General features: G+C 42.3%; 1 protein-coding gene across 4 annotated transcripts; it reads right to left on the reverse strand.

Annotated features, from left to right (window-relative positions):
* Positions 1-1,720: 1,720 nt before the first annotated feature.
* On the reverse strand, positions 1,721-19,525 carry LOC143516569 (zinc finger protein 646). 4 transcript variants are annotated; one of them, XM_077008247.1, is made up of 5 exons: positions 19,033-19,521; positions 7,616-10,329; positions 6,036-7,172; positions 3,987-4,954; positions 1,721-3,026 (listed from the first exon to the last, which is right to left on the reverse strand). In XM_077008247.1, exons 2-5 carry the CDS (start codon positions 10,114-10,116, stop codon positions 3,016-3,018), a joined length of 4,617 nt encoding a protein of 1,538 aa, XP_076864362.1. In that variant the 5' UTR covers positions 10,117-10,329; positions 19,033-19,521; the 3' UTR covers positions 1,721-3,015. The 4 variants fall into 4 exon arrangements, with proteins under 4 accessions (XP_076864362.1, XP_076864363.1, XP_076864360.1 ...); XM_077008248.1 differs by lacking the exon at positions 1,721-3,026 and having other exon boundaries at positions 3,188-4,954; positions 7,616-9,746; positions 10,234-10,329; positions 19,033-19,518; XM_077008249.1 differs by lacking the exon at positions 1,721-3,026 and adding an exon at positions 5,867-5,960 and having other exon boundaries at positions 4,817-4,955; positions 19,033-19,525.
* Positions 19,526-23,985: the final 4,460 nt, after the last annotated feature.

Raw genomic sequence — 23,985 nt, forward strand, 5'->3', positions numbered from 1 at the left:
TCAACCTGCTGCTTCATAAATGACTTAACAAATATTATCCAGAAACCAAAATATGTAGGTTTGAGGAAATCTTTGCTAGTGGTATCTAATTGTATTTTGACAGTTATGTAAACGGACTTTATAAAATTAGTAGGTCCATGTAGCCAATGTTATTGACAATTACATCATATCATCTGAGCACCTGCAATTCTAAGACGAACCGTTTAGTCTCTAGGCGCTTTGTGAATTTTAATTTGAGTGAGCTAACAGCTAATAAGCGCGCCTTATCGTGCTATAATAGCCTACTCATTCAAGAAACCTGATCACAAGGAATTTGGAGTACTGATTTAAATCCAGAGTTCGTATGAGTGCACTTTATTTTAAAAGGAGCAAACAAACTGAAAGAAACGACGTTACTTCCTCTTTGCTGTCATGGGGAAATGTGGCTAGCATGATGCAGGCGGACCACAGCGACACCGCGACCAGGGCGGAGACGCGGAGACTACAGCAGCCCTGTGGAAACGTTCAGACGTGCCGTTGAAAAACGAGGAAATGAGGGACGAGAAAAAGCGAATTCGTCAAACGACGTGCTGCTCATTGCTCAATACCGGCGTAAAGACCGTTATTGTGCCGTTTTCATGCGTTAGGCCGCGGATATAACGACTAGCTGAGGCCTTTTTTACTCATACTGACCTTTACGGTGTCCCGATAAACCGATAAACTGTGTTATAGGCAATTCAACTCTCCTGGTTCTGCCATGATGCGAGTTCACCAGTTTGGCGTTTATACGCTAAAATCGGTCGAGGTCAATTTGGTGAAATGACATCGCATACAAAGAACCAGAGTTGCTTGGCTATGAATCTACATGCAAGTTTGCTTCTTGTATTCCACTGGTGATTTAATTGAGCTGTTTTGAATGGTGTGGCAGATTTTATTAACAAGTGTCTTAAACGCCCAGCTTTCTTTTTGCAGTTCAATAAACGCTTAATATTACAGCTCATTCAAAAACACCCAGATGGCAAAAAATAATGACGGAACGAATTAAGGAAAAAGTCGCTGAACACGTCTTCCTGACATTTTTCGTTACTGGCGTTGTATTTGGCCAATAGATCCCTGCATGTTTAATTAAATTAGTTTTTATGATATTGGGTTCTATTATCTATATAATAGGTTTATATATTTATATACCAATTACCCACTGCATTCCCAATCTTTTAAAAATAATTATAATTTGTACTGATCATTTTTACATCACAACATATATCATACATGTCAACGAGCATACAGACTGATCCACGTGTTTTGATCATAAGCAGTGTAAATCAATTGAACAAAAATGTGGTGACGAAGTATCAAAACTGCTACACTGATCTATATTCTTGGTCCCAAATCCAATTTTTAAAACTTGCTCAATAACGACGGTCACGTGTAATATTAGCTATTAAATATAGCAAATATTTCAGCACAGCATAAAAATCTTAATCAGATACTTATCTATATACACAAACTTTTAACATTTCACATTGTGACTCATGACCAAAGAAAAGAAACCAACCCCCTGCAAGCAATTTTAATTCACAAAACTTGATGTGAAATTCTTTCTGGTGCGTTCTGATGTTTTTAAACTGGGATGGTGATTCAATGTGAGCTCAGAACATGAAACACCAAGCAATAAAACAATGTCTTACAAGACATCACTTACAGGACACTGCAAGCAAGACTATCACAAATATGCAGCAAATCCTTTTTTCCAGCTATTTATTTTCATTACTTGAGAGCATTAAGGTTATAATCCAAACAAGTTCTGTTAGGAAATGAATTATCAAAATGTAGTTTAAAAAAAGTGTATAGTCAGCAGTACATATATATGCATGAAAGAGGGAAAACAAAAAGGTTAAACTTACATAATTCTTATATTCGTTCAAAGTCAATCCTTCCCAAATTAACGCACCTAATTTGTTATATACTTTTGCCTTTTTCAACCCTAATTGTAGGTTATAGGAACATATATATATATACACAATCTTCCTGTGCTCTAGTCATATCACTTTTCCTTACGACTTCACTTTCACTCCAAATACATGGACTTACTAGCACCAGAGTTCCCTGGTATTATAGGTTCAAGGAGCTTGAAATAGTCAAATGCAATTAAATAAAAAGAAGATACTAATAAATACAAGGGATACCATAAGGATGTAACAAAATGTTAAAATAAGATTGCCTAAGTGATTGTAATGTTCACAAAATCATCCCTTAGAAGTGTGAGGTTAATAGCATGAGACAGAGGCACATCCAATCTTGACATGTGAGGAGGGACTTTGGAGGGAGGGGACCATCACGACGTCACGTGAGGAAGGTCGAACAATACAGTGATATCTTTACACTCATCAAACTGCAATCAAAAACACATTATTACAGGTCCCTGTCTATTGTACAAGGGAAAGTCTTAAAAGCATTAAACAAATAATGGAGACCCAAAAACAAACAAAAGAAAACAAACATGGCGATTACAGTCACTATAACGAGTGTTCTTTAGGAGTCCAGTCATCCTCGACTCCGTGTCATGAGGAATTCATGGGTCGAGAGAGGGAGAAGCAGAGAGAGAGGGAGGGAGAGGGATAGAGAGAATGAGAAAGAAAGAAGTGTCTGGAACAGAGCTCCTACAACAGGGAGGTCCTAAAACTAGCGTTTTCGGTTACAAGGGTTAATATAAATAAAATGCATACTACAGTGATCTTTTATAAAAGTCTTCCTGTAAATAATACAGTCAGAAGTACGATACAATACAAGGTAAATCCAAATGCCAGTACAAGCCTATTAATATACATTTTCCCCTGTTTTTCTTTTTCTTTCTTTTTTTTTCTTCAAAGCACAACCTATTGTTTCTATACACTAGCTAGTTTTACGCGCAGTGTTTGAAAATAAGGGTTCTGAGCAACATCTTGAAATTATAGGAGGGAACACACATATGATGCCGCAAAGAAGTGAACCCATTTAGCGCAATGCTGTCATCTGCAGAATAATAAGGTTTGAAGCTCATCTTCGTGCTGCAAGAAACACACAAGTTAGAAAAAATTAGAACATCAAAAGTGAGGACAAAAAAAAGAACACCTTTGAGAGATCTACACAACATGGTGGCTGCAGTCAGTTCTCTAATACCATCTATTTACTGTCCAACCAAGTTCCTACACATACAAGTTGCTCAATCTTAAAATGTTTTGTTTTTTTTTCTTTGCTTGTTTTTTTTTTTTTTAGTTCAACAGTCAGTGAACGACTTATTTGTGTATAATCAAAAATATTTAACGTTTTTCAAGGTGACCAAAGGAAGAATGAGGATGGGATGATATGAATTTTATATGTACGACTTCAGATAGGACTCTCACTAACCTGACCTCTAAACTCTGACCCTAAGCCGCAGGGTAAAATCACTTGAGATGATTCTGTCATCGGCTGACCCTACAGTGAACTCCCCACGCCCACCACCACCACCAATACTGGATTTATTTTCCCCTCACCCCTTTTACTCAACCCTGCTCATACGAATAGGGAGTGATCAATATTTAGGAGGGCACTGACCCACATTCCTCCCTGGCCACTCGAGAGAAGGGCCACTGTTGTGGAAACTCTCCGTCACAATAACAGGAGTCTCTAAGCCTAAGACCCCGGAAACCTAAGACTAAGTCTTAAATGATGTCCTGGTCCATTACTGAGTCCTCAATTTGTCCAATGTCTTCAGGAACATGCAGGGGGGTGAAGGGGAAGTCCACTAAACCTAGACACAACCTGCTCAACGGAAGAAGGAGAAAAAATAAACAAATGGGGAAAAAAAAGACTCACAGCCACAATTCATACACTATGGTAAGTAGAGATGACTGATGAGTGAGAGGACGGGGACAGGGGTGTTTTTGGCACCTCCAGAAGCCTTGGCATCAAATCTCCACAACACAAATCAGTCCTTCTTCCCCAACTCCCACCCTAAACTTATATAAAGGGCCCAGAGGGCATACCCAAGAAGTTGGCGGCGCCCATGGGGACACTGCTGGTGGGCGCCGAGCTGCTCCAGTGGACCTTCTGGTGGTGCCGCAGGTTGGACTTGCTGGAGAAGCGCTTGTCGCACTGCTGGCACGAGAAGGGCTTCTCCTTGGTGTGGATGCGCCGGTGGCATATGAGCTGGGTGGAGACGCGGAAGGCCTTCCCGCAGTCCGGGCACTGGTAGCGCTTGGGCTCCGTGTGGATGCGTCTGTGGTTTTTGAACGCCATCAGGTTGGTGAATTCCTTCTGGCAGGAGTTGCAGAAGTAGGTGCCCGCTTTGTGACTGTTCTTGTGGTTCAGCAGGGAGCTGGCGTGCCTGTAGGCGCGCCCGCACTGGTCACACACGTGCGACTTGCGGCCCGCGTCGCCGTGGATCCGCTGTGCCTGCTGCTGGTGGTGGTGGTGATGCTGTTGGTGGCTGGCGGAGCGCCCCGCGCCGTGGCCATGGTGGTGTGGGCCGTGCTTGGAGACGCCATTGGGGTCGAGCCCCTGGGCCTGCATCAACGTCAGATCCAGGCCCGAGCCCCAGCTCAGGTCGGAGCTACCACCGCCAGACGAAGCCCCGGCGTGCTGCTGCTGCTGGTGGTGGTGGTGGTGGTGGTGGTGCGAGGACTTCTGGCCTCGTCCGTGCTGCATCTCCAGGTGGAGGCGGAAGCTGGACTGGCTGGGGAAGGTGCGTTGGCAGAGTGTGCAGGCGAACTCGCGCTCCTTCTGGTGGATGCGGCGGTGGTTCTGGAGCTGGGAGGAGACGCGGAAGGCCTTGCCACACTCGGGGCAGCGGTGCCGGCGCGTCTCCGAGTGGATGCGGCGGTGGTTCTTCAGGGCGAGCAGGTTGGAGTAGGTCTTGAGGCACACGGCACAATGGTAGATGCCGACTGTGTGGGTGTTTTTGTGGTTCAGGAGGGAGCTGGCGTGCCGGTAGGATCGGCCACATTGCTCACATCTGTGGAGACGAGGAGAAACGGGAGGGAGGAAAGATGAATCTCTTTTTCACCATCTCATCCCATCCAACATCTTATTAGTGACCTAGATTAATGTGAATGTAAGAAATTTGAAAGTGCAGAGTTGACTAAGATAAGGAATGGCTAGATGGAGAGGTCAGTACAGGTATATGATCTTGAATCCAGCTGCCAAAACATGAGCTGTCCCAATCTGGACAAGAACTAAACATGCCAAGCAAGGCACCGAATGGATTTTTTACCAACATAATTCATAAACAACCCATTCTGTTTGGTTTTGACAAGGCAGTCGATCAATTTAACTGAAACTGCTCATATATGGTTTGCCAAAGCTACTGCTGGTTGCAGCCTGTTGAGCACAAACTTGGTCATGAGAAACTGCATATTGTACGGTATTACTATAAAGATCTTTTTTTGCTTTATATTTGAAAGCGCATATTTGTTAGTATGGCATTCACGATGTGTGTTAGTATGTATATCAGTATGTAGACGTTTAAGGAACTAGATTTTTGTTTAATACATTCTTAAAAACTTATATTAATACATCCTAAGATTTTAGGATAGGGAATACTACTAGACTTCAGTCCCATGACAAAGTCTGCTAGTCACTGACAGGCCGAAACCAACCATTAAGCGTGGGACCATCACATCGGTTTACTAGCTAGTCACATTAACATAAGAAAAACAGTGCTAATAGGTTCTAACAATAGCAAACTACACCACAATTTGTCAAATGGTATCAATGAGACAACAGTAAGGAGGGACTGAGGGAGACATCTGTCTTCATTGTAACAACACAAACACATCTAACTATTCAGTACAGTTTACCTAATATATCATGGTAACCTAATATTCTAGAGCATAATGCTAACTGAAAGCAAAGGGGGGGTAACTTATCTGGTCTCCACTAATCATACTGTCCAAACTTCAGAAAAATCCGAATTCCGGCACGCGTATGGTCCCGAGGAAGCCGGATTGGAGATCATATACCTGTAATAGACATGTAAAAACCTGTGATCTTTACTAGTTCACTTCAAGAATCACGAACAACAGACGTAAACTCACGTGAACCGGCACTCTTCTCCCTCTCTCGCGCTCGAAGTGGCCTTCCTGCTGCTCTCGTTGCCTACCTGGTTGTCCCCGCAGCGGTGCCTGGCCAGGCCCGACCGACCCTGGAAGCTCTTCCCGCAGGTCGGGCAGCCGAAGCGGGTGTGGCCCTCCTCGTGGACCCTCTGGTGGTTGCGGAGAAAGCGCGCCAGCCGGAAGGCCTTCCCGCAGGTGGTGCAGATGTGACGCTTCTTCTGGGTGTGAATGCGCATGTGGTTGCGCAGCGCCATGTAGTTGGTGTAGGGCTTGTCGCAGTAGGAGCAGCTGAAGTTGCCGGTCTTGTGCGTGTTCTTGTGGTTCAGCAGGCTGCTGGCGTGCTTGTAGGAGCAGCCGCACAGCTCGCAGGAGAAAGGTCGCTCCTCGCGCTCGGGAGAGCCCAGATCACCCGTCTCCATGCTCAGGGAAGAGCTGTTGAGGGAGGCGGAGGAGGAAGGGAGCTGGGCGCTGCAACTGTGGGAGGCGAGTTCGGTGGCCGTGGAAAAACCCTCCGAACAACCGTTGCACTCGTAACTGGGGGGCGGCGGGGGCTGCACGCTGGGGCCGGGGAGATCCTTGCAAAGCTGGTTGGTGGTGTGCGTTTCAAGCTGTCTCTGGTTCCTGAAGCCCCTGCCGCAGTCGGTGCAGGTGTACTTCTTGAGTGCGAAATGCATGCGGAGATGGTTCTTCATAGCCAGTCGGTTTGGGTAGGTGGAGTTACACACGTTGCAGTGATACTCGCCAATCTTGTGCAGGTTTTTGTGATTGGCCAGACTGCCGGCATGTCGGTAAGTGCGACCACACTGGTCGCAGGCGAATGGACGACGGCCACTGCCATCGTCCACTTGCTGGGCCCTTGCCCCAGCATACGGTTTCTTAAAGCCTTGAGGTTGGCCATAATTGGGGCCCATTTGCGGGTTTTGAATCTTAGGGTCTCCCATTCTCATTGGCTGCATCTGCGATGGACCCCCCTCATAACGTGCGCCGTTGTGTTGGTTCATGTTTTGGACGCGTTGGTCACGAACACCCGTCTTTGCTCTGTGCTCTTCGTGCAGGCGGAGGTGATTGATGAGCTGTTTCTGAATCTTGAAGGCTTTCCCGCACTCCTCGCACTTGTGCCTGCAACACAGAGAAACACACAGAACCAGAGCAGGTGAGAGGGCAATGTCAAAATTCACGGTAGCAAAAGAAAGAAGAATAATGCAGCACGCACAGCATGGACCTTACACATAGAGAGATGACTACACGAAAAAGCTCAAATGGGACAGATGTTATGAAGTACAGATTCAGTGTGTGTGTGTGTGTGTGTGTGTGTGTGTGTGTGTGTGTGTGCGCGTGTGTGTGTGGGAGAAAGAAAATGAGTGAGTGTGTTGCCCTCATCTTTTTTAATGAAAATATGAGTTATACACATTGCTTTAACACTCACAATTTGATTCAAATCTATTCTTTCAGTGATGACCTGGATAATCACAAGTAGGGAACTCGTAATACATACACACTCAAAGTATGCAAAGAGAACTACACAGTTAGAGTATAATAGGGCACATGCAATGCTGGCTAACCTCTTTAAGTCAAAATGAGTCCTCTGATGGTTCTTGAGAGCCAGCAGGTTGTAGTAGCGTTTTTGGCAGACAAGGCAGCGGAAGACCCCAGTCTTGTGTGATTTCTTGTGGTTGAGAAGTGAGCAGGGGTGCCTGTAACCTCTTCCACACTGGTCACACCTATGTGGCCGATCATCAGAATCAGCCATCTGCCGGTGATCCACAGAGCCACCACCACTGCTGGTCCCAGCACCACCAGTCATCCCTTTAGCTCCATTCATGTCTTTGCTCAGCGTTCCGCCTCGTGCCTTGCCTGGACACAGGTGAGTGATCAGGTGATGGCGATCTGCAAAGAACATGCCACAGTCAACGCAAATGTGGTTCCTTCCATCCATTTTGCCATTAGCATTAGAGCTGCCGCCCCCCAAGCCCTGTGTGGATCCATCCGGCCGGGGAGGTCCATGAACCAGCTGGTGATTGAGCAGATCCTGCTTTCTGGTGAAACTCTGGCCACAGGTACTACAGATCAGTAGGTTGGCCTCGCTACCTTCTTGCCGTCTTCTCCACTCCTGCTCGCCAATGGGGGACAGCGCAGAGGAGGGCCCTGCACCTTGGTTCACGCCATGGCTGCGAAGGTGGCTGCGAAGGGCACGAAGACTGGCATAATGGTTCCCACAGACCGTGCACTGGTAAACTTCTCCGTCGTCATCTTTGCTTTCCATCCTCTTGCCACTTCCCTGACCACTTCCATAGTGGTCTTGTCCACGTCTTTGACGACTGCCTTCTTTGAGGTTCGCACTGCCTGCTGGTAAGGATGCCCCTCCAGAGCCGTGGAAGCCCATGTTGCCCATATACCCATTGGACATATTGCCCTGATCAGCACACATGTGCCGATCTGCCTGGCGGTGATTCTGTGGAAGGGGAGAGTGGCCGGAATTACCCTGAGCAAGAGAGCCATCAAACCGGTCATGGAATTCCAGTGAATCCAGGCCACTGCTATGGCCACCATCGGGAACAAAGTGGGCAGCATCGCCGAGATTGCCAGGCAGTGAGATGGGGGTCGTTGCGCCATTCTCCTGATCTTGAGAATGCACAAAGCTCTGCTGTGAGTCTAGCCCCGTCATGGGTTCAGAAGATAGCCAGTCGCCTTCCGAACTTAGACTCTGAGAATTCGGACGTGATTTGTGACTGCGTAGGTGGCTGTGGAGCGCCGCAAGGTGTGGATACTCTTTACAGCAAACCGTGCACTGATAATGCCCCGTTTGATGGGATCGCTTGTGATTGACAAGACTCCCGGCGTGCCGATAGCTTTTCCCACACTCCTGACACTTGAATCTGCGGTCACCATCGTCAATGGATGATGACTGCTGCTGGGATCGAGATTCCCCACTGGGTGAAGATACAGATGGTTGGGAGTTGGACCCCAGGCCATCTGAACTTAGAATAGAAGGGCCTTCTTGAGCATGCGTTGTGGGATGAGGTTCATGGGTCAGATAGTGAATTTTGAGGCTCTCCAAGTCAGGATGTCCAGCCCCACAGTAAGCACAGGTGTAAATGGGGTTATTGACAGGAGGCCCAAGCATCTGATCATAACGTTTGTCGGGTAAAGGAGGAAGCGGAAGAGGATCGCCAAGAGCCGGCGTGTAAGGGTTGATTGCTGGGGACCGGACAGTGCTGAGATTGTGGGGCACTATCCCAGGGAAGCTCCGTGACAGCCCCAGTGATGACGACGCAGCGTTATGCAGCAGAATATGCTCCTGAAAGTCACTCTTGCTGGGCAAGGAAACTTGGCACAGGTGGCAAAAGCAAGCCGCCAGGTCATCGTTATGGGGGGCGGGTGGTCGAGGCTCAGACGAAGCCTGAGGCACAAGGTTTCCCATGGACATTCCAGGGGGTTTGAACTTTGAATGGGTGCGTTCATGGGCGTTGAGGGCAGCCAGGTTGCTGAACTGTTTGTAACAGATGGTGCACTTGTAAGTGCCTTCCTGGTGGGACTTCTTGTGGTTGACCAGGCTGCCATGATGTCGGTAGGTCCGGTCACACTGGTCACACTTGAACGGTCTGTCCCAAGCATCTTCGGATCCTGGAGATTTTTGCTTGTCGTGGTCATGGCTCGTCATCATTCCGCTGCTGTTCAGGTGGCCCCGGAAACCTGTGTCAGAAAGATCTTGTGCTAAACCATAATCCCTATCTTCATCAACACCATCCTCATTCTCCTCTTCAGTTTGTGCACTAGGAGACAGAGTGTGAATGCGGAGGTGGTTCTTCAGTGCCACCGCATTGGGTAGTGTTCTGGTGCACACCGGGCACTGGAAAGAGCCCATCTCATGGGACTTTTTGTGGGAAGCCAAGCTACTGGCATGCTTGAAAATGCGTCCACACTGTTCACATTCAAATCTGCCACTCCCCTCTTGGTGATAGTGGGCTTTCATGTGTTCCAGGAGGCTAGGTGTACTTGGGCATATCATGTCGCATTCTTTGCAAGGGTAACCCTTGGCACGGTTCATATCATGCATAGCCATGATGAGAAAATTGAAATGGAAGGGGGAAATGTCCACATAAAATGATCCTCGAACATAGAAGAAAGGGGGCAATGTGTGATGCTCAGCTCTCTGCTTCTGTGGTATCAGCCATTTTACCTGGGAGGCAGATATTCTCTCCAATCAGCCTTTCAAATCCACTCGGTCCCAGCAGATCAGAGAGCGTCTGGACAGATGTGGAGCACCAGATGGGAGCTGTGAAGATACAATGACAAAAACATATCAAAACATTATTTTGTTTAGCCACATTGACATGTGATTATTCATATTTGATTTAACAAAAAATCATCACTGTATTAAACAATAAGAAGCATTTTAACACCTCAGAGTTTTAAAATCAGAAATATTCAAGTGTCTAATGGACACTTCATAACTGTGGTCTAAAGTTGAAAGTGTCAATAAATTGTTTTAATGTGGTAAACTATGAACCACAAGAACACCCTCTAAAACCATTTAAACTAAACATTAGAGCTGGGCGATTAATCGATATTATCTATTAATTCGAATTTACAGTTAAGGACGATGTGTTTTTAAGAAAATCGATTTTCTGAGATTTAATTTTCACCACCGACGCTGCACTGTGGGCTCCCGTAGTTCAGTGAGTTTAGCACCTCCCACCCATCCACCCTCAAAACACACACACACAAACATGACGGCGGAACTTGTGTCCAAGAAAAGAGCAACTAGCTCCGTGATCTGGAGTTGGTTCGGTTTTGCGGCGTCAGATGTAGACCAAACAAGTCCTCGCTGTAAGGTGTTTGAAACCGATAGAGGGAGAGAGCGAAGAGTGCTATTCAGTTGCGCTGTCAATAAAGTTTCCCTCCGCGGGATATTTTGGATTAAGCAGTTTCTGCCTCGGTCACCGAACCCGCTTCAATGGATTATACTTTCGCGAGTGACCGTAGCGCGCGGCTCCGGGCACCTCGCGAGTGTGTAAAATGGAGACAAATTAAGTATTATATCGCGATCCATTATTAGTGTTGACTTGTAACTCCTGCGGTAGCCCAACTCAAAAGTAGACCAAAAAACCGCACCCCGCGACCCCATAATTTTTACCCGCGGCTGGATTTTCCAAACAAGCCCAATTTGGCGTGAAAAAGCGAACCTGGCAACTATTGTAGTATAAAGTATAAACTGTGGTAGTATAAAGAAACAGTGGAAGGAACATTTACCTGACGAATTTTAATGTTACATTGTGTTTCAGGTTTGAAAAGTGCTGGAATTTAGGCTAAAGTGAGGGGAGCCCTGTTCTTAATCAGAATGTAGACAGCGTGACTGTCAGTACAACATGCAAGAATTGTTCAATTGTATTTGTTTTCCATTTTATTAAAGGGCACCAAATTATTTATATCTATTTATTTTTTGAGGGTGTGTTTTATTTATTTATTTTAAGTTTGAGGTTGCATTGTGTCAATGCTTAAAGTATGTTGGAGAAAACCTTCTAAAAGTTACTGAATGTTCTCACTTGTTTACAATTTGTTTCTGCTTGCACTTTAACCTCAAAGGGGAAATTTAAGTGAAAAATAAATTAAAACTTTTTTTTACCATTCCTTTATCATCTGTAGTTTTTTAGTAGAGGAAAATAAATCTATTAAAATCGAAAATCGGATTTAAAAAAAATTAATCGAAGATTTTTTTGGAGGGCCATATCGCCCAGCTCTACTAAACATTGTGCAAAACTAATTTTGAGCAAGGAACTATTTCATGAAAGCTTTGATCTGTTTCTGTTTACACCCCCATTGACCCCCTGCAAATGTGACTAACCTGTAGATCTAGCTCGCAAACTGATGTAGTTCTATACCAGTATTTGAAATTATAGAAATCTGCCTTTCCATCAACTACAACTATAAATGCAACAAATTCATTTTTATTTATTAAAAATAACATATTGTGTGATTAAAAATTTTATATTGGCGCTGCTTAATGAATGCCATCAAGAATAATACATCAGATGCATCAGATTACTTGATCCACATCTTACTATAATATACTACCAATGACTAAGTGTCTCATTCCTATTCGGTACACTTGTTTGAGGTGATGTACTGCAACTGTCCACAAGTCTAAGTTTTGGTTGGTTAATTGCAAAAGCAATCAAATTTATTTATTAATGAATCAAATTTATTATTAACCAATTTTTATAATTTACTTTCATTTTTAAGTCACATAATCTTTTATGGTTTTGCTGTGCCGTTAATGAAACACACTTGAGCCACATATAATAGGAGTTTAAATGCCACCCGACACAGATCATGGACCTGTTAGGAGCAAGACTAAGTGTGCCATTTATGGTCATTCTGTACATTTCTGTAGAAAGAACTATGTAGTATTATATTTAGTATTTACTATTCAAAATCAAACATTTTATATTTGAAAAATATGGAATTTCCCACAACATAGGACCCTTCAAATAATCCATTATCCACTTTTAAAAATACATCAAAATTCCAATACGTGAAAATCAACTAAACATTATCCACAAATAGATTTGCATAATTCACACTGCAGTTGCAGTGATGAACCACTTCACTGACAAAATTAATCAAAACACCTGCAATCAAAGCAGGCCCCAATGACTACTAGTGGAATAATATTTACCATGTCATTCAATACATCATACAGTATGAACAATAACACAACAGCGTGCTTACATTGCTACATATTGCAATGGTGACTTTCTTTGCAATGCATTAAAAGATAAACCCTTGATGCTAGATGGTTAAATGGTTTTTAAGTCATGTTGCCATGATTCATAATAAGAACCAAACAAATGCCATGACGAGATTGGACAGGATACTCACAGCATGCAAAGTATTTTGTGATTTGTTAGAGGGGTTGTTTGCATATTGCCGTTGTTTGCGATATTCGATTTGCAAATGCCAACCTCGCAAAATGATACATTGTTAAGCCTCGGTCTGTAGTACGTTACAATAAGAGTGCTGACGTATTTTAAACATGAAAGATCCCCTAAAGCAGATAAGCAAATGTTTAAGAGAACAGTCTGCACCTCACATAGCAATACAGGCCATGACCAACAGCTACTGAGATCTATCTATCTATCTTTCTATCTTCTTCAGAATGAAATAACCGATTACAAAGGAACATTTAATGACTACAGCAAGCCCAATGAATCACATTCATTCTGAGCTTGGTCATTTTGGGCTTAAGCTGAGAAGCAACAGCAAATGTTTCTAAAGATCATTAAACAGTGTCAAATATTTCAAGCCCGTCACAAAACTTTAAAATAACTCATACAGTCATCATCTGGATTTAGCCAATCCCCGTTTGCATTACAAGTACCTGAATACAAAAGACACAGGTCTTTGGATGTGAACAAACTACTGTAGCTTCAACACCAGACAGCGGTAGATATTAATCTGAGCAGGTAAGGCCTATTAGCCTAAATTTCATATTGCGTCACTACCCGATATCAATAATGAACTGATAATGAACAAATGCTAAGGGTTTTACCATCAGATTTACAATGCAAAATGTCATTAACGGTTTAAGTGGCAACGAAAAATAATAACGCAGGAGTCATATTGGCATGAAACATCACAAAAATTTAACTAAACCCATAACTAAGAATCTAGTTTTCTGTTTTTTAAAAGGCTCCGAGATAGATTTAATTTGCAAAAGCATCCGTCCCAGTACAATACATCACATTTCTCACATACATCCAAGTCAATTTGATTGGTGAATTAGAAGCACAGATTGAAGGTGCATGGTTTGGAGTTTGAAGTGAACAGTCCCACAATGTGAAGATGTCAGCCTGTAGACAATATCGTCTGTCCTCTACCACAGATGACATGCAACAAGCCGGACGTTAGAAACCAAAGTAATATTTGCACTGGAAAAATAGTATCGATTTACCACATCTAATAACAACTACATTTAGTAGTTTGTATTACAGCATGAATGATATATACTATATATATACATTTGTAATTATGTCTAGAGAGGTTTGGACCCTGAGAAAGAGGCTTGAGGTCAAATTTCTATACACATTCTGCCACCTCAAAGAACCTCCTTGCAGGAGATCCATAAACACAGCTGTCAAGCCAGGTAGCTTAACTGTCCTTAGCTGTCAGCGTGCAGAGCATTTCGCATGCCCTATCTGTACATGTCTCTGTGAATTCTAACAGCTCTGCCAAAGAAAAAGGCGAATGTTACAGCGAATAATGAAGTCACCACTTCCTGCGTATATGGGTCTTAATACGTTTGTCTAATAGCCGATGCTCTAGCTACTGGTTCATAAATTAAATCAGCACTAGTGTAGAGTTAGAATAGCCAACAACCATGGTAACCTACTTCCACTTAAATTCACCTAATGAGCTTGGTAACTCTTAACAAGCTCATACAGCCGAGACCCGACCATCATCATTAATACAGTGCAGAACATTGTGAATTAGTACCTACTGACTAACCTCTGATCTCATGTAGTGTATTACCCCTAGGAAACTCTTTACCCGAGAATTACTAAGATCCTTATTAATTTAATAATTACTAAAATGTTGATTAATTCTGGCCTTCCAAACATGAGCAGAGATACTGAGGCAGTCCACCTGGCAACAGTGGCGTAGTGGACAGAATGCTGGGTTATTCATCAGGATGTGGTGGGTTCAAACCCCATCTCTGCCGTGCAGCCATGGTTGGGCCCTTGAGCATGGTGCTTATCTCTCAGGCCCTGTACAGTGGTTGATCCTGCACTCTGAACCAGATAAACTAGAGGAAGTATTTCTTTGTACTGTATATGACAAATAAAGGCAATTCCATTGAAACGATTATCAAGCACAATTATACCCATTTAACACCCTCCAAACAGGTCAGTCATAACTGGTGGCACCCCAACAGTGCTTCTGAGTTGCAATGCACTTGTTACCAAAACATGCTGGGGAAATTATTTATTTTATAAATCTGCACGATTTATGGGAAAGGACAAGCAATTAAATTAAAAATAATTTGCAACAATTCAGTGCCATGAACAAACATGTTTCATATACCAACATATATAATATACCAACATCAACCACTAAAATCTTTCAAAAGGACATACAACCTAAACATCACATTATTTTAGGAATTTACTACAACTATTATATTTATTATTTTGATTCACACATTTAAAAAAACTGAACTTATGATTGATGGTCATGTTTGTGCTATGAAAAAAATGCTGAATCAACCAATCTTAGAAGTGGGATTTTTTAATCGAGTTGAGCAATTTTTGAGCAAGCAGAGATTTTTCCTCGACTGACTGCTTAAAACATACAGCACCTACATGAACAAAAACAGCCTTTTATAAATAGCAGGAGGAGTGTCCAAGACCCAAAGCTTCACATCTGAATAGGTAACTGCAAGCCTGTGTACTTTACAGTATAAACTCCTGGGACTGTGTTCCCCAATCAGGTCCTCAGGCACCTGCCAGACAGGCCACGCCTTTGCCCCACTACAGCTACACATCTGAGTGCCTGGCGGAGCTATGCTGGGAACCAGGATAAATTTTTAAAAATGTGGACCATGGGGGGAGGGAGGGGGGTCCCAAGGGCAGGCTAAGGAAACACCGCTACAGGAGCAAAGACAGGTCTTAGTGTGTGAAAAGGTCCTGTGCATCTTCTGGGATTCATATGGTCTTAAGTGGAAAATGTGTTATGCTAAAGTTTAAAAATCCCTACTCTAAAAACAAAAAGGGGGCAGGGTGGTCGCTTTGTTTTGTTTTTTAAGGAAGCAGCTCAACGAATGTCACAAAGCCCAGTGATTATTCTTCCTTTGCAGTTCGTTTACAGTCAGGGTCACTCCAGATCAAATATCTGGAGCTGTTGTCAACCACAACACATACTGATGCCTTCAGGGCTACTACCTACAGGGCTTTGGGCAGTACATTTTTTTTTGTTTATTTAATTTGTGAGTTTTTAAGTTTGTTAGACTGATTGTTGAATAAATAAACCACTGAATTTTAATGTCAAATTCAGGACCAAGGTTGTACCGCATCTCACTGTGAGACCTTTTAACTCAAAATGGCTGACAGACCATCTATGGCAGCATGGGGGGGAGGGGGGGGGGGTTAAAAATTAAAAAAAAAAAGAAAAAGACAGAAGAAAAAAGAAAAGGCTGCTAGCCTATAGTATTACTACAAGTTGCAACAGCTATGTGACCTAAAACATGACAAAACACATTTTATATTTTCATGTGGACAAGCACACGAATGCATTAAAGCAACAAACAGCAAATAAATACATGTGAAAAGTACTGTCCGCTGAAAATGAAACATTTTCTAATATTGCTGTTACTGCAAAATAAACTCAAGGATTTCTGGTTAAAACATAGCAGGTGACTCAACATGGCATGCTACCGTGATCCAGATGTAATGACACCTATATGACGCACACATCCAGCCTGCGGTGAAAGGGGTGGGGGGGGGGGCTCTAACGGCACTTGTGAAAGCAGAAACCCTCCCGGGCCCTCAGGCTACTCAGCCTGACCTGTGGACTCTGTCTCCACACCATCTGGATGCGTTAGCTTCATCAAGTATGTCAAGATCCACGTAGCGAAACGCCAGATGGGTCCAGCTTCTCAAAAATATTTCCACTCTCGTCGCCCGTCATCTGTTGTTTACATTCAGAAGGAAATTATATGCAGTGCTGGAACGAGCCGTTGATTTCTAGGTCGTGGGATACTGTTATTCTGTCTGCTTTGAGTGTATAAATTCATGCAGGTGATGTGGGGGTTTTTTCTGTGAAGGGGGAACTATTTTGGATACTGGGACATACATCTGCAGAGATCCACCAGGTGTGTGTCTGTACTGACGCCTTATATATTTTTAATACAAAATTAACAAAAACACTTTTTGCATGTATGATAAGACACTACCAATTGCGCAGCAAAGCAATATACAAATGTGCCGTTTAATCCAAGAGCCAAAGGTTTTTGACTTTAGATGTCGGAAACTACATAACTAAACCCACCAATGGTGTAAAATAAATCACAGGGGTGTACACAATAGCATACAAATAAAGAGAAGCACGACTTAATTGTAAACTGAACCACTCCCCCTCTCCTTTATAGACCTCTTGAGATGCTGGTTTGAGCATCACCAATTACAACTTTTATCAAATTTGTCTGATAAATTGCAGAAGATGAATGTTATGTTACATATAAAATTGGTTACAATGCATTTCATGCTTGTGGACGACTGCTTTTTCATTAATAGTCACACATTGTTAATGTACAGTAGTATATAGCTTGCATAAGTATGGCTCTGAAAGACAAATATAATCCTACCAAAACACATAGGATACCTAAGAGATTTCTCACAAACGTCCCTCAGTAATATAAATGTAATTAGCTGTTAATAAAGGACTATTATCCAGCATGCTATTCTCTTGCACTCCTTTGTAAAGCACACGGAAACCTGGGTTTTGAATTAGCTTTTATGTGTAAAAACAACGTTAGCACTTGATGGCTATTGTTTAAAACGTCTCATATGGCTGACAAACATGTCAAACATCCCAAAGCCCGAAGAGTTTGTATTAATGCCGAGATAAAGCACCGGGACACCAAGTCTAACTTTCAAAATCCGCTTTCCCGCGAGCTACAAACGGGGGGGGAGCGCACTGGCTGCCGGAGCGACATTCAATTGTTTACTTTTCTCATTTGTTCAATAGCGTCGAGCACGGTCACAGTTTTTTTAGATTATACAACGAGGTGATTACTTTGAAACAGATTAAAACTCGACCAAACTATCACATCTTAAACCGTAATTACACAGAACGTCACTTATCCATCAGCCATTCGCCGTTTTTTCCACTAGAATACTGCGGGAAAAAACACCAGCTCGGCGACCGTGTTTATACCGCTGGCGGAAACGGCATATAATTACTTAAATATTCAGAAACGTGCGTTAACTTTTTTTTTAAAAGTCGAACATTATTCGCGGTTATAAAACGCTAATCTGGACCTGTGCGATTCACAACCGTTAACACGGCGCGATTTCGCGGGGACAAAGCCGCTGCGCCGCCGCTTTGCCGCCGCTCTGCGCGACACTCCGCGTTATTTTCCCCCGCACGGACGACTCCCCAAATTAGGCAACGTCAAGGCCGACGCGTCGGGCGGCTTCGTCGAGCTCAATTAGAAATGTGAAAATAACACACTTTCAAAATAAAATCTAAAAAAGGCCCCGAATAAACAACACTAGCGCCTGGGTGCGTCGTGGAAGGAGGGAAATTTCCAGCCACAGGATTCCTATTCGAGATCCGTCGGCTGCAATTCGCTGTGCAAACACGTTAGCTGCGCGGCTAACTAGCTAGCCAGGTCAAGTGAGAAAAAAACGATTTATCTCGAAATTATCCGTCAGAAACGCAGAATTTCGGCATTCGTGCAGAGAGCGCTTCGTACTCGGGGTCGATTTCGCTGCGAATACCAAGTGCGGGTGCCTTAAAATGTGATTTTCTAATGCCGGACAGCACCCTGCAGGCTTTGTGGGTGTAGTGCTAGCCGCTAGCGTGCTAGGCTAGCTCTGCTAACAGGCTAGCGTAGTTAGCTAGCAACCCCCCACGATGCTAGGAAAAAAAAACGGAAGTCGCGGTGTAGAAAATACAGCTGTCCACCAGAAAACGGTGAATAAATGAACAGAAAAAAGTGACATGGTGATATTGGCGGCGCATAAGTTTTTTTTTGTCTTCAGAAAACGATCCTCCTAACTCGACAATGTACCATTATGGAGATGGTGGTGGGTCCGCTATCGCGTTAGCGCCCGGGCTAAGAGGCGGCAGCGCGCCGCTAGCCGAGCGGTTAGCTTAGCGTCGAATCAACACAAAGATCTGCGCGGACGAGCCGTATTTCAATGACGGCGACCGTTGTGTGTGTGTGTAAAAAAATATTTTTTTCGCTTAAACTTACCCGACAACGGATGCGCACAACGACCGAGCGGGTCGACGTTGTTTGGAATAGCGCACAATATTACGAGCAGTTCACTCGCTCGCCATAATTTTCTCCCCCAGTTGAGCGAGCGACGACGGCGTCTTTTCTCCCCCAGTCTGCTCGACACACTTCCTGCAGGCTGAGTGGGGACGGAGCTGCGGACGCGCTCCACCGCGTCACTGCGCACAATGTCTCCGAGGTGGCACTAAACGCCGTCCCGACACTATTTCAGCTCTTAGAGCTTACTATTCCAACACTTTGTCGCCGATCGTGCAATATATATATGTTTTTTTACAATTGCAAAGAAGCCCCGAGGCGCTGAAGAAAAAACCCAACAGTTTATATAGTCTGGGATCGTCGAGGTTGCATGTAGCCTCCAGGAAATAACGTTCTTGCGAGTGCAGTTATTATTCAAAAATCGATGCTTTGCTGTTGGTGAACAAACTTGGGAGATGGTTAAGTCGCCCTCCTCAGTCCCATCTTATTACTGGATCAAACGTTGCCCTAATTGACTTCCTTTCATGAATATGGCATCAAAAGATGTATCGTATCTCCATCTTCAGGCTATGTAGGCGTACACCAGGCCAAGTTCATTCTCAGTCACAGCAGGAGGTATTTTCTTTCTTTTTTCCATCTTTCTTTCTTCTGTGCACATTAGCCACAGTGACACATACCCCAAACACAGGTTTTGGTTTTGCTATATTTTATTTTAAAAGCATACTGTATATAATACTGTACAGGAGTACTCAGTGAAGTAAGCTCAATTTACCCTTGATTAAAAAACTAAGTCCTGAAACGTGTCGAGAAATCGAATACAAATTTCAAGTTTCTTTAATATCGTCATGGTTGGGGTGCTGTGGGTGCAATACATAAAAATTTCATTATTGTGACTAGATTTGACAGATATCAGTCAAATTAAGTTTAATAGACCCCCATATAAAGGCACGTTTGTAAGCTCTACTGGAGCTATTACGCAAGATGAATCTCCATGTTTACACTGAGGATTGGTTAGATACATTATTTCCATTAATAATAAAATGTTCAAGACATTTTTATGCCAGTCGACTTGACATTACCATTTATAATTTACTGCTGTTGGAAAATAATCAGAACAGTATAAATAAATATAAATAGAAAATCACACATTTGTTAGTTTAAGGCAATTACAAAATTTCCAAGCAGCTAAATAATGCACTAGTGGCTAAACTGCGGTATTGCAATAATTAATTGAGAAGGAATGAATGATGAAATAAGCTTCTTTTAATTCAAAATACATAAAGGATAAGTTATGAATCAGGCTGGAATCGGCCAGAGGAGGATGGGCTCCCCCCCTGAGTCTTGGTTCCTCTCAAGGTTTCTTCCTCTTGCAAAAAACTAGGGAGTTTTTCCTTGCCACTGTCGCCCTTGGCTTGCTCACTGGGGGCTAGGACTCGGCACTTGTAAAGCTGCTTTGTGACAACAACTGTTGTAAAAAGCGCTATATAAATAAAATTTGATTTGATTTGATTTGATTTGAATAGACTGGAGAAGTTTCTGGCATAATAGATAGATAGATAGATAGATAGATAGATAGATAGATAGATAGATAGATAGATAGATAGATAGATAGATGGATGGATGGATGGATGGATGGGTGGGTGGGTGGATGGATGGGTGGGTGGGTGGGTGGGTGGATGGATGGATGGATGGATGGATGGATGGATGGGCGGGCGGACAGACAGATAGATGGGTGTGTGGGTGGGTGGACGGATGGTCGGACAGACAGACAGATCTTTATTGTCATGGTAATACAATGTGCAATGTGTATGACATTAAAGTTTCATTCATTCATTCATAACTATAATACCTCAAGAGAAAGATAGATGTTAGTGAGGCAGAACAGATCAAAAGTTAATTTTTGTAAGGATTAAAGTGCAAAAATGCTTTATTAAATGCCATTTTCAATTTTAAGATTTAATATTAGGATGTTGAATTATGGAACCAATCTATGTTTAAAAGATGCTTTAGTTTATTTGTCAAAATTTTTACATTTCATGTGCATACATTTCCTATAAAATATTAATACAACATAAATCACACCCTGGTCAGGGGAACATTTGGTTAACTGTATCTGCAGCATGAATTATGAATGCTGTGCATACAGTCAGAGGCACTGAATGGGAACGGGGGTGGTTAAATCCTAAGAACATATGACTGACAAGAGCTGTAAAAAATTATTTTTTTAAATATTAGATTATTAGGTGGTGTGATTTTCACAAATCCCCAAAACCCTATAGCTTGCAAAAGTGTAGAAGAGTAGAACCTTTTTATTGGACTTTTATATGGACTTAGGGACAGATACAAATCTAAGACTTGAAGCCATATAAATTATATCAAATATGTAGTTTTATACTACTATGTAGTTTTTTATGCATATAGTGTATTTTTTTTGCATATAGTCTATTTTATTGTTTGTTAGTTTGTTTTCATAACCATTTTTAAGCTGGTGGTAGATTTCTGCATGACATTTTAATTGAATGTTTTTCTGCACCATTAAATAACCCTAGTATGATCTCATGAACCTTTAATGTAGTTATCACCCCTAACCATTAAAACAAATGTAGATCAGTGGCTCTATGCTGCTGATGTTTAGTATTGTGTGTGTTCCCTGTTCTAGTTAATCTGATTGGTTATTAAAGATTGTGCATTTGTAATTTGACTCTTTAGGATATAATACATCATGAAATATTCACCTACAATAGTTTGTTTCAAATTGATTTGGGTATTATTTTAAATTATTTTAAGTTCTGACTCTGAAGAGATAACGGTACCTCTGCCTCTCCAACACAACTGTATGCAGTGCTCAGACACACAGAGTGGAACTATACCAACAGTGACTGGCCATCTGGATTTGGAAATAGCCTGAGAGAGCTACAAATGAGCATATATATTATTGCATATTATTAGAAATAACAGAGACATTCATTATCAGTTCAATTGAATCACCACCTTCTGAACAATTATTCATGATACTGGATATTTTGGCTTGTGAGAAAGAGGATGATGGGTATTTAGTTTATTCATACCTTTGTATTGTTTGGTCGTGGCCATTGTTGCTTGCAGGAACAAGAAGTACAGTAATTAAGTAAAGATACTTAAAATAAAATGAGCAGTACCAGCACTAGCACGCCCTCACATGTCTACTTTCATACTCAAAGTGGGAGACTTTGGCCACAGTTCAGGCATGTAGTTCAGGCATGTAGACTTTACCAAGCAAAGCTTTTATATGCTTTAAGGCAATATAATATAATATAAACATGTATTCATGTTTTATAGTTGTTGGTTGGTTGGTTGGTTGCAGGGGCAGATCTAGAAAATTATTTATGGGGTGGTAAGAGGGGGGCAGGAATTTTTGAGGGGTGGCAACAAATGACAGACGTATATATTCTGAATTTAATCACAGTTTGATGAGAAATAGTATATACACATTACAAAAGGGCACAGGCTGCCATTTATAAACTCATACAGGCAAACATAATCTCATGCAATCAATGTCTTGCATTTGAGGTTTCTCATGAAAAAGTTCATATTAGTAATAAATGACCATATAATGTAATAAACTTAAATACTTAAGAGGAGATATCACTACTTTAGGTGAGCATTATCAAAGGAAAGGCATTAAAGTAAGACACAGGTGATGAACGGCAGATGCTTGAGAGGGAAAGCAAACAGTTTTTGACTGTGTCAGAGTGGTTGCGTTGCAGGAAGCATTTGTACAAGAACAAACTATTCAAAGAAAAACTTACCCATGAAAATCTATGGACTGAGCTGTACTAAGGTGAGCAAAGCACAATGTGGCAATAAAGGGTCATGGCCCTCAAACATGGTTCTGGACATTGTTTTTATTGTTTACTCAGAACACACATTCACCCTCATCAGACTGTGTTAACACACATTAACATATTAGCCTGGGGAGTATTTTTTAGGTTAATAATAATAATAATAATCTTTATTTGTATAGCACCTTTCATACATACATGCAACTCAAAGTGCTTTACATAATAAATAAAAAAGAAACATTAAAAGGAAGCAAATATAAGACAAAAATAAAATATTAAAAGAAATTAAAGATAAAAAGGAAACAAACACAATAAAATAATGTAATAAAGTGACAAATTATAAAATAATAGACAACATAATGTAATAAAGTAAATAAGATGGAACAGAGAGTTTCTTAACTAAAAGCAGATCTAAACAGGAAGGTTTTGAGATTCTTCTTGAAGCTGTCCAGGGATGAACTGCCTCTGAGCTCTTCAGGAAGAGAGTTCCAGAGCTTTGGGCCATAGTGGCTAAAAGCACCCTCGCCAATCTTTAATCGGCTTTTAGGAATCACCAGTAGATTACTGTTTGAAGACCTGGGAGACCTGACTGGAACATATCTAGCCATTTCACTAAGGTAAAGAGGAGCAAGACCATGAAAACATTTAAAAACCATGACTAGAACCTTAAAATCTATTCTAAAGCTAACAGGTAACCAGTGCAGTGAGTGGAGTGCAGGTGTAATATGATCTCTCTTTCTCCTGCGGGTCAGAACCCTTGCAACAGCATTCTGAACTCACTGTAGGTGCGAAATAGAGCTCTTTGGAAGAGCAGATAGAACAGCGTTACAATAATATAGCCTTGATGTGATAAATGCATGGACAAGTTTTTCACTGTCAGCAGGAGAGAGCATATCTCGGACCTTAGTGATGTTTCGAAGGTGAAAATAAGCTGTCTTGCATGTAGTCATGATGTGTGATTTAAAGCTGAGCTCAATATCAAAGGTGATGCCCAGGTTCTTAACACATTGTTTGGCATTTAGATTAATTTGATTTAAATAATTCTGGACATCATTCCTTTGTGAATCACTACTAAGAACCAGAACCTCTGTCTTCTCTTTATTTAATTGCAGAA

This window comes from Brachyhypopomus gauderio, chromosome 6 (assembly GCF_052324685.1).
Source record: "Brachyhypopomus gauderio isolate BG-103 chromosome 6, BGAUD_0.2, whole genome shotgun sequence".
Classification (NCBI taxonomy): domain Eukaryota; kingdom Metazoa; phylum Chordata; class Actinopteri; order Gymnotiformes; family Hypopomidae; genus Brachyhypopomus; species Brachyhypopomus gauderio.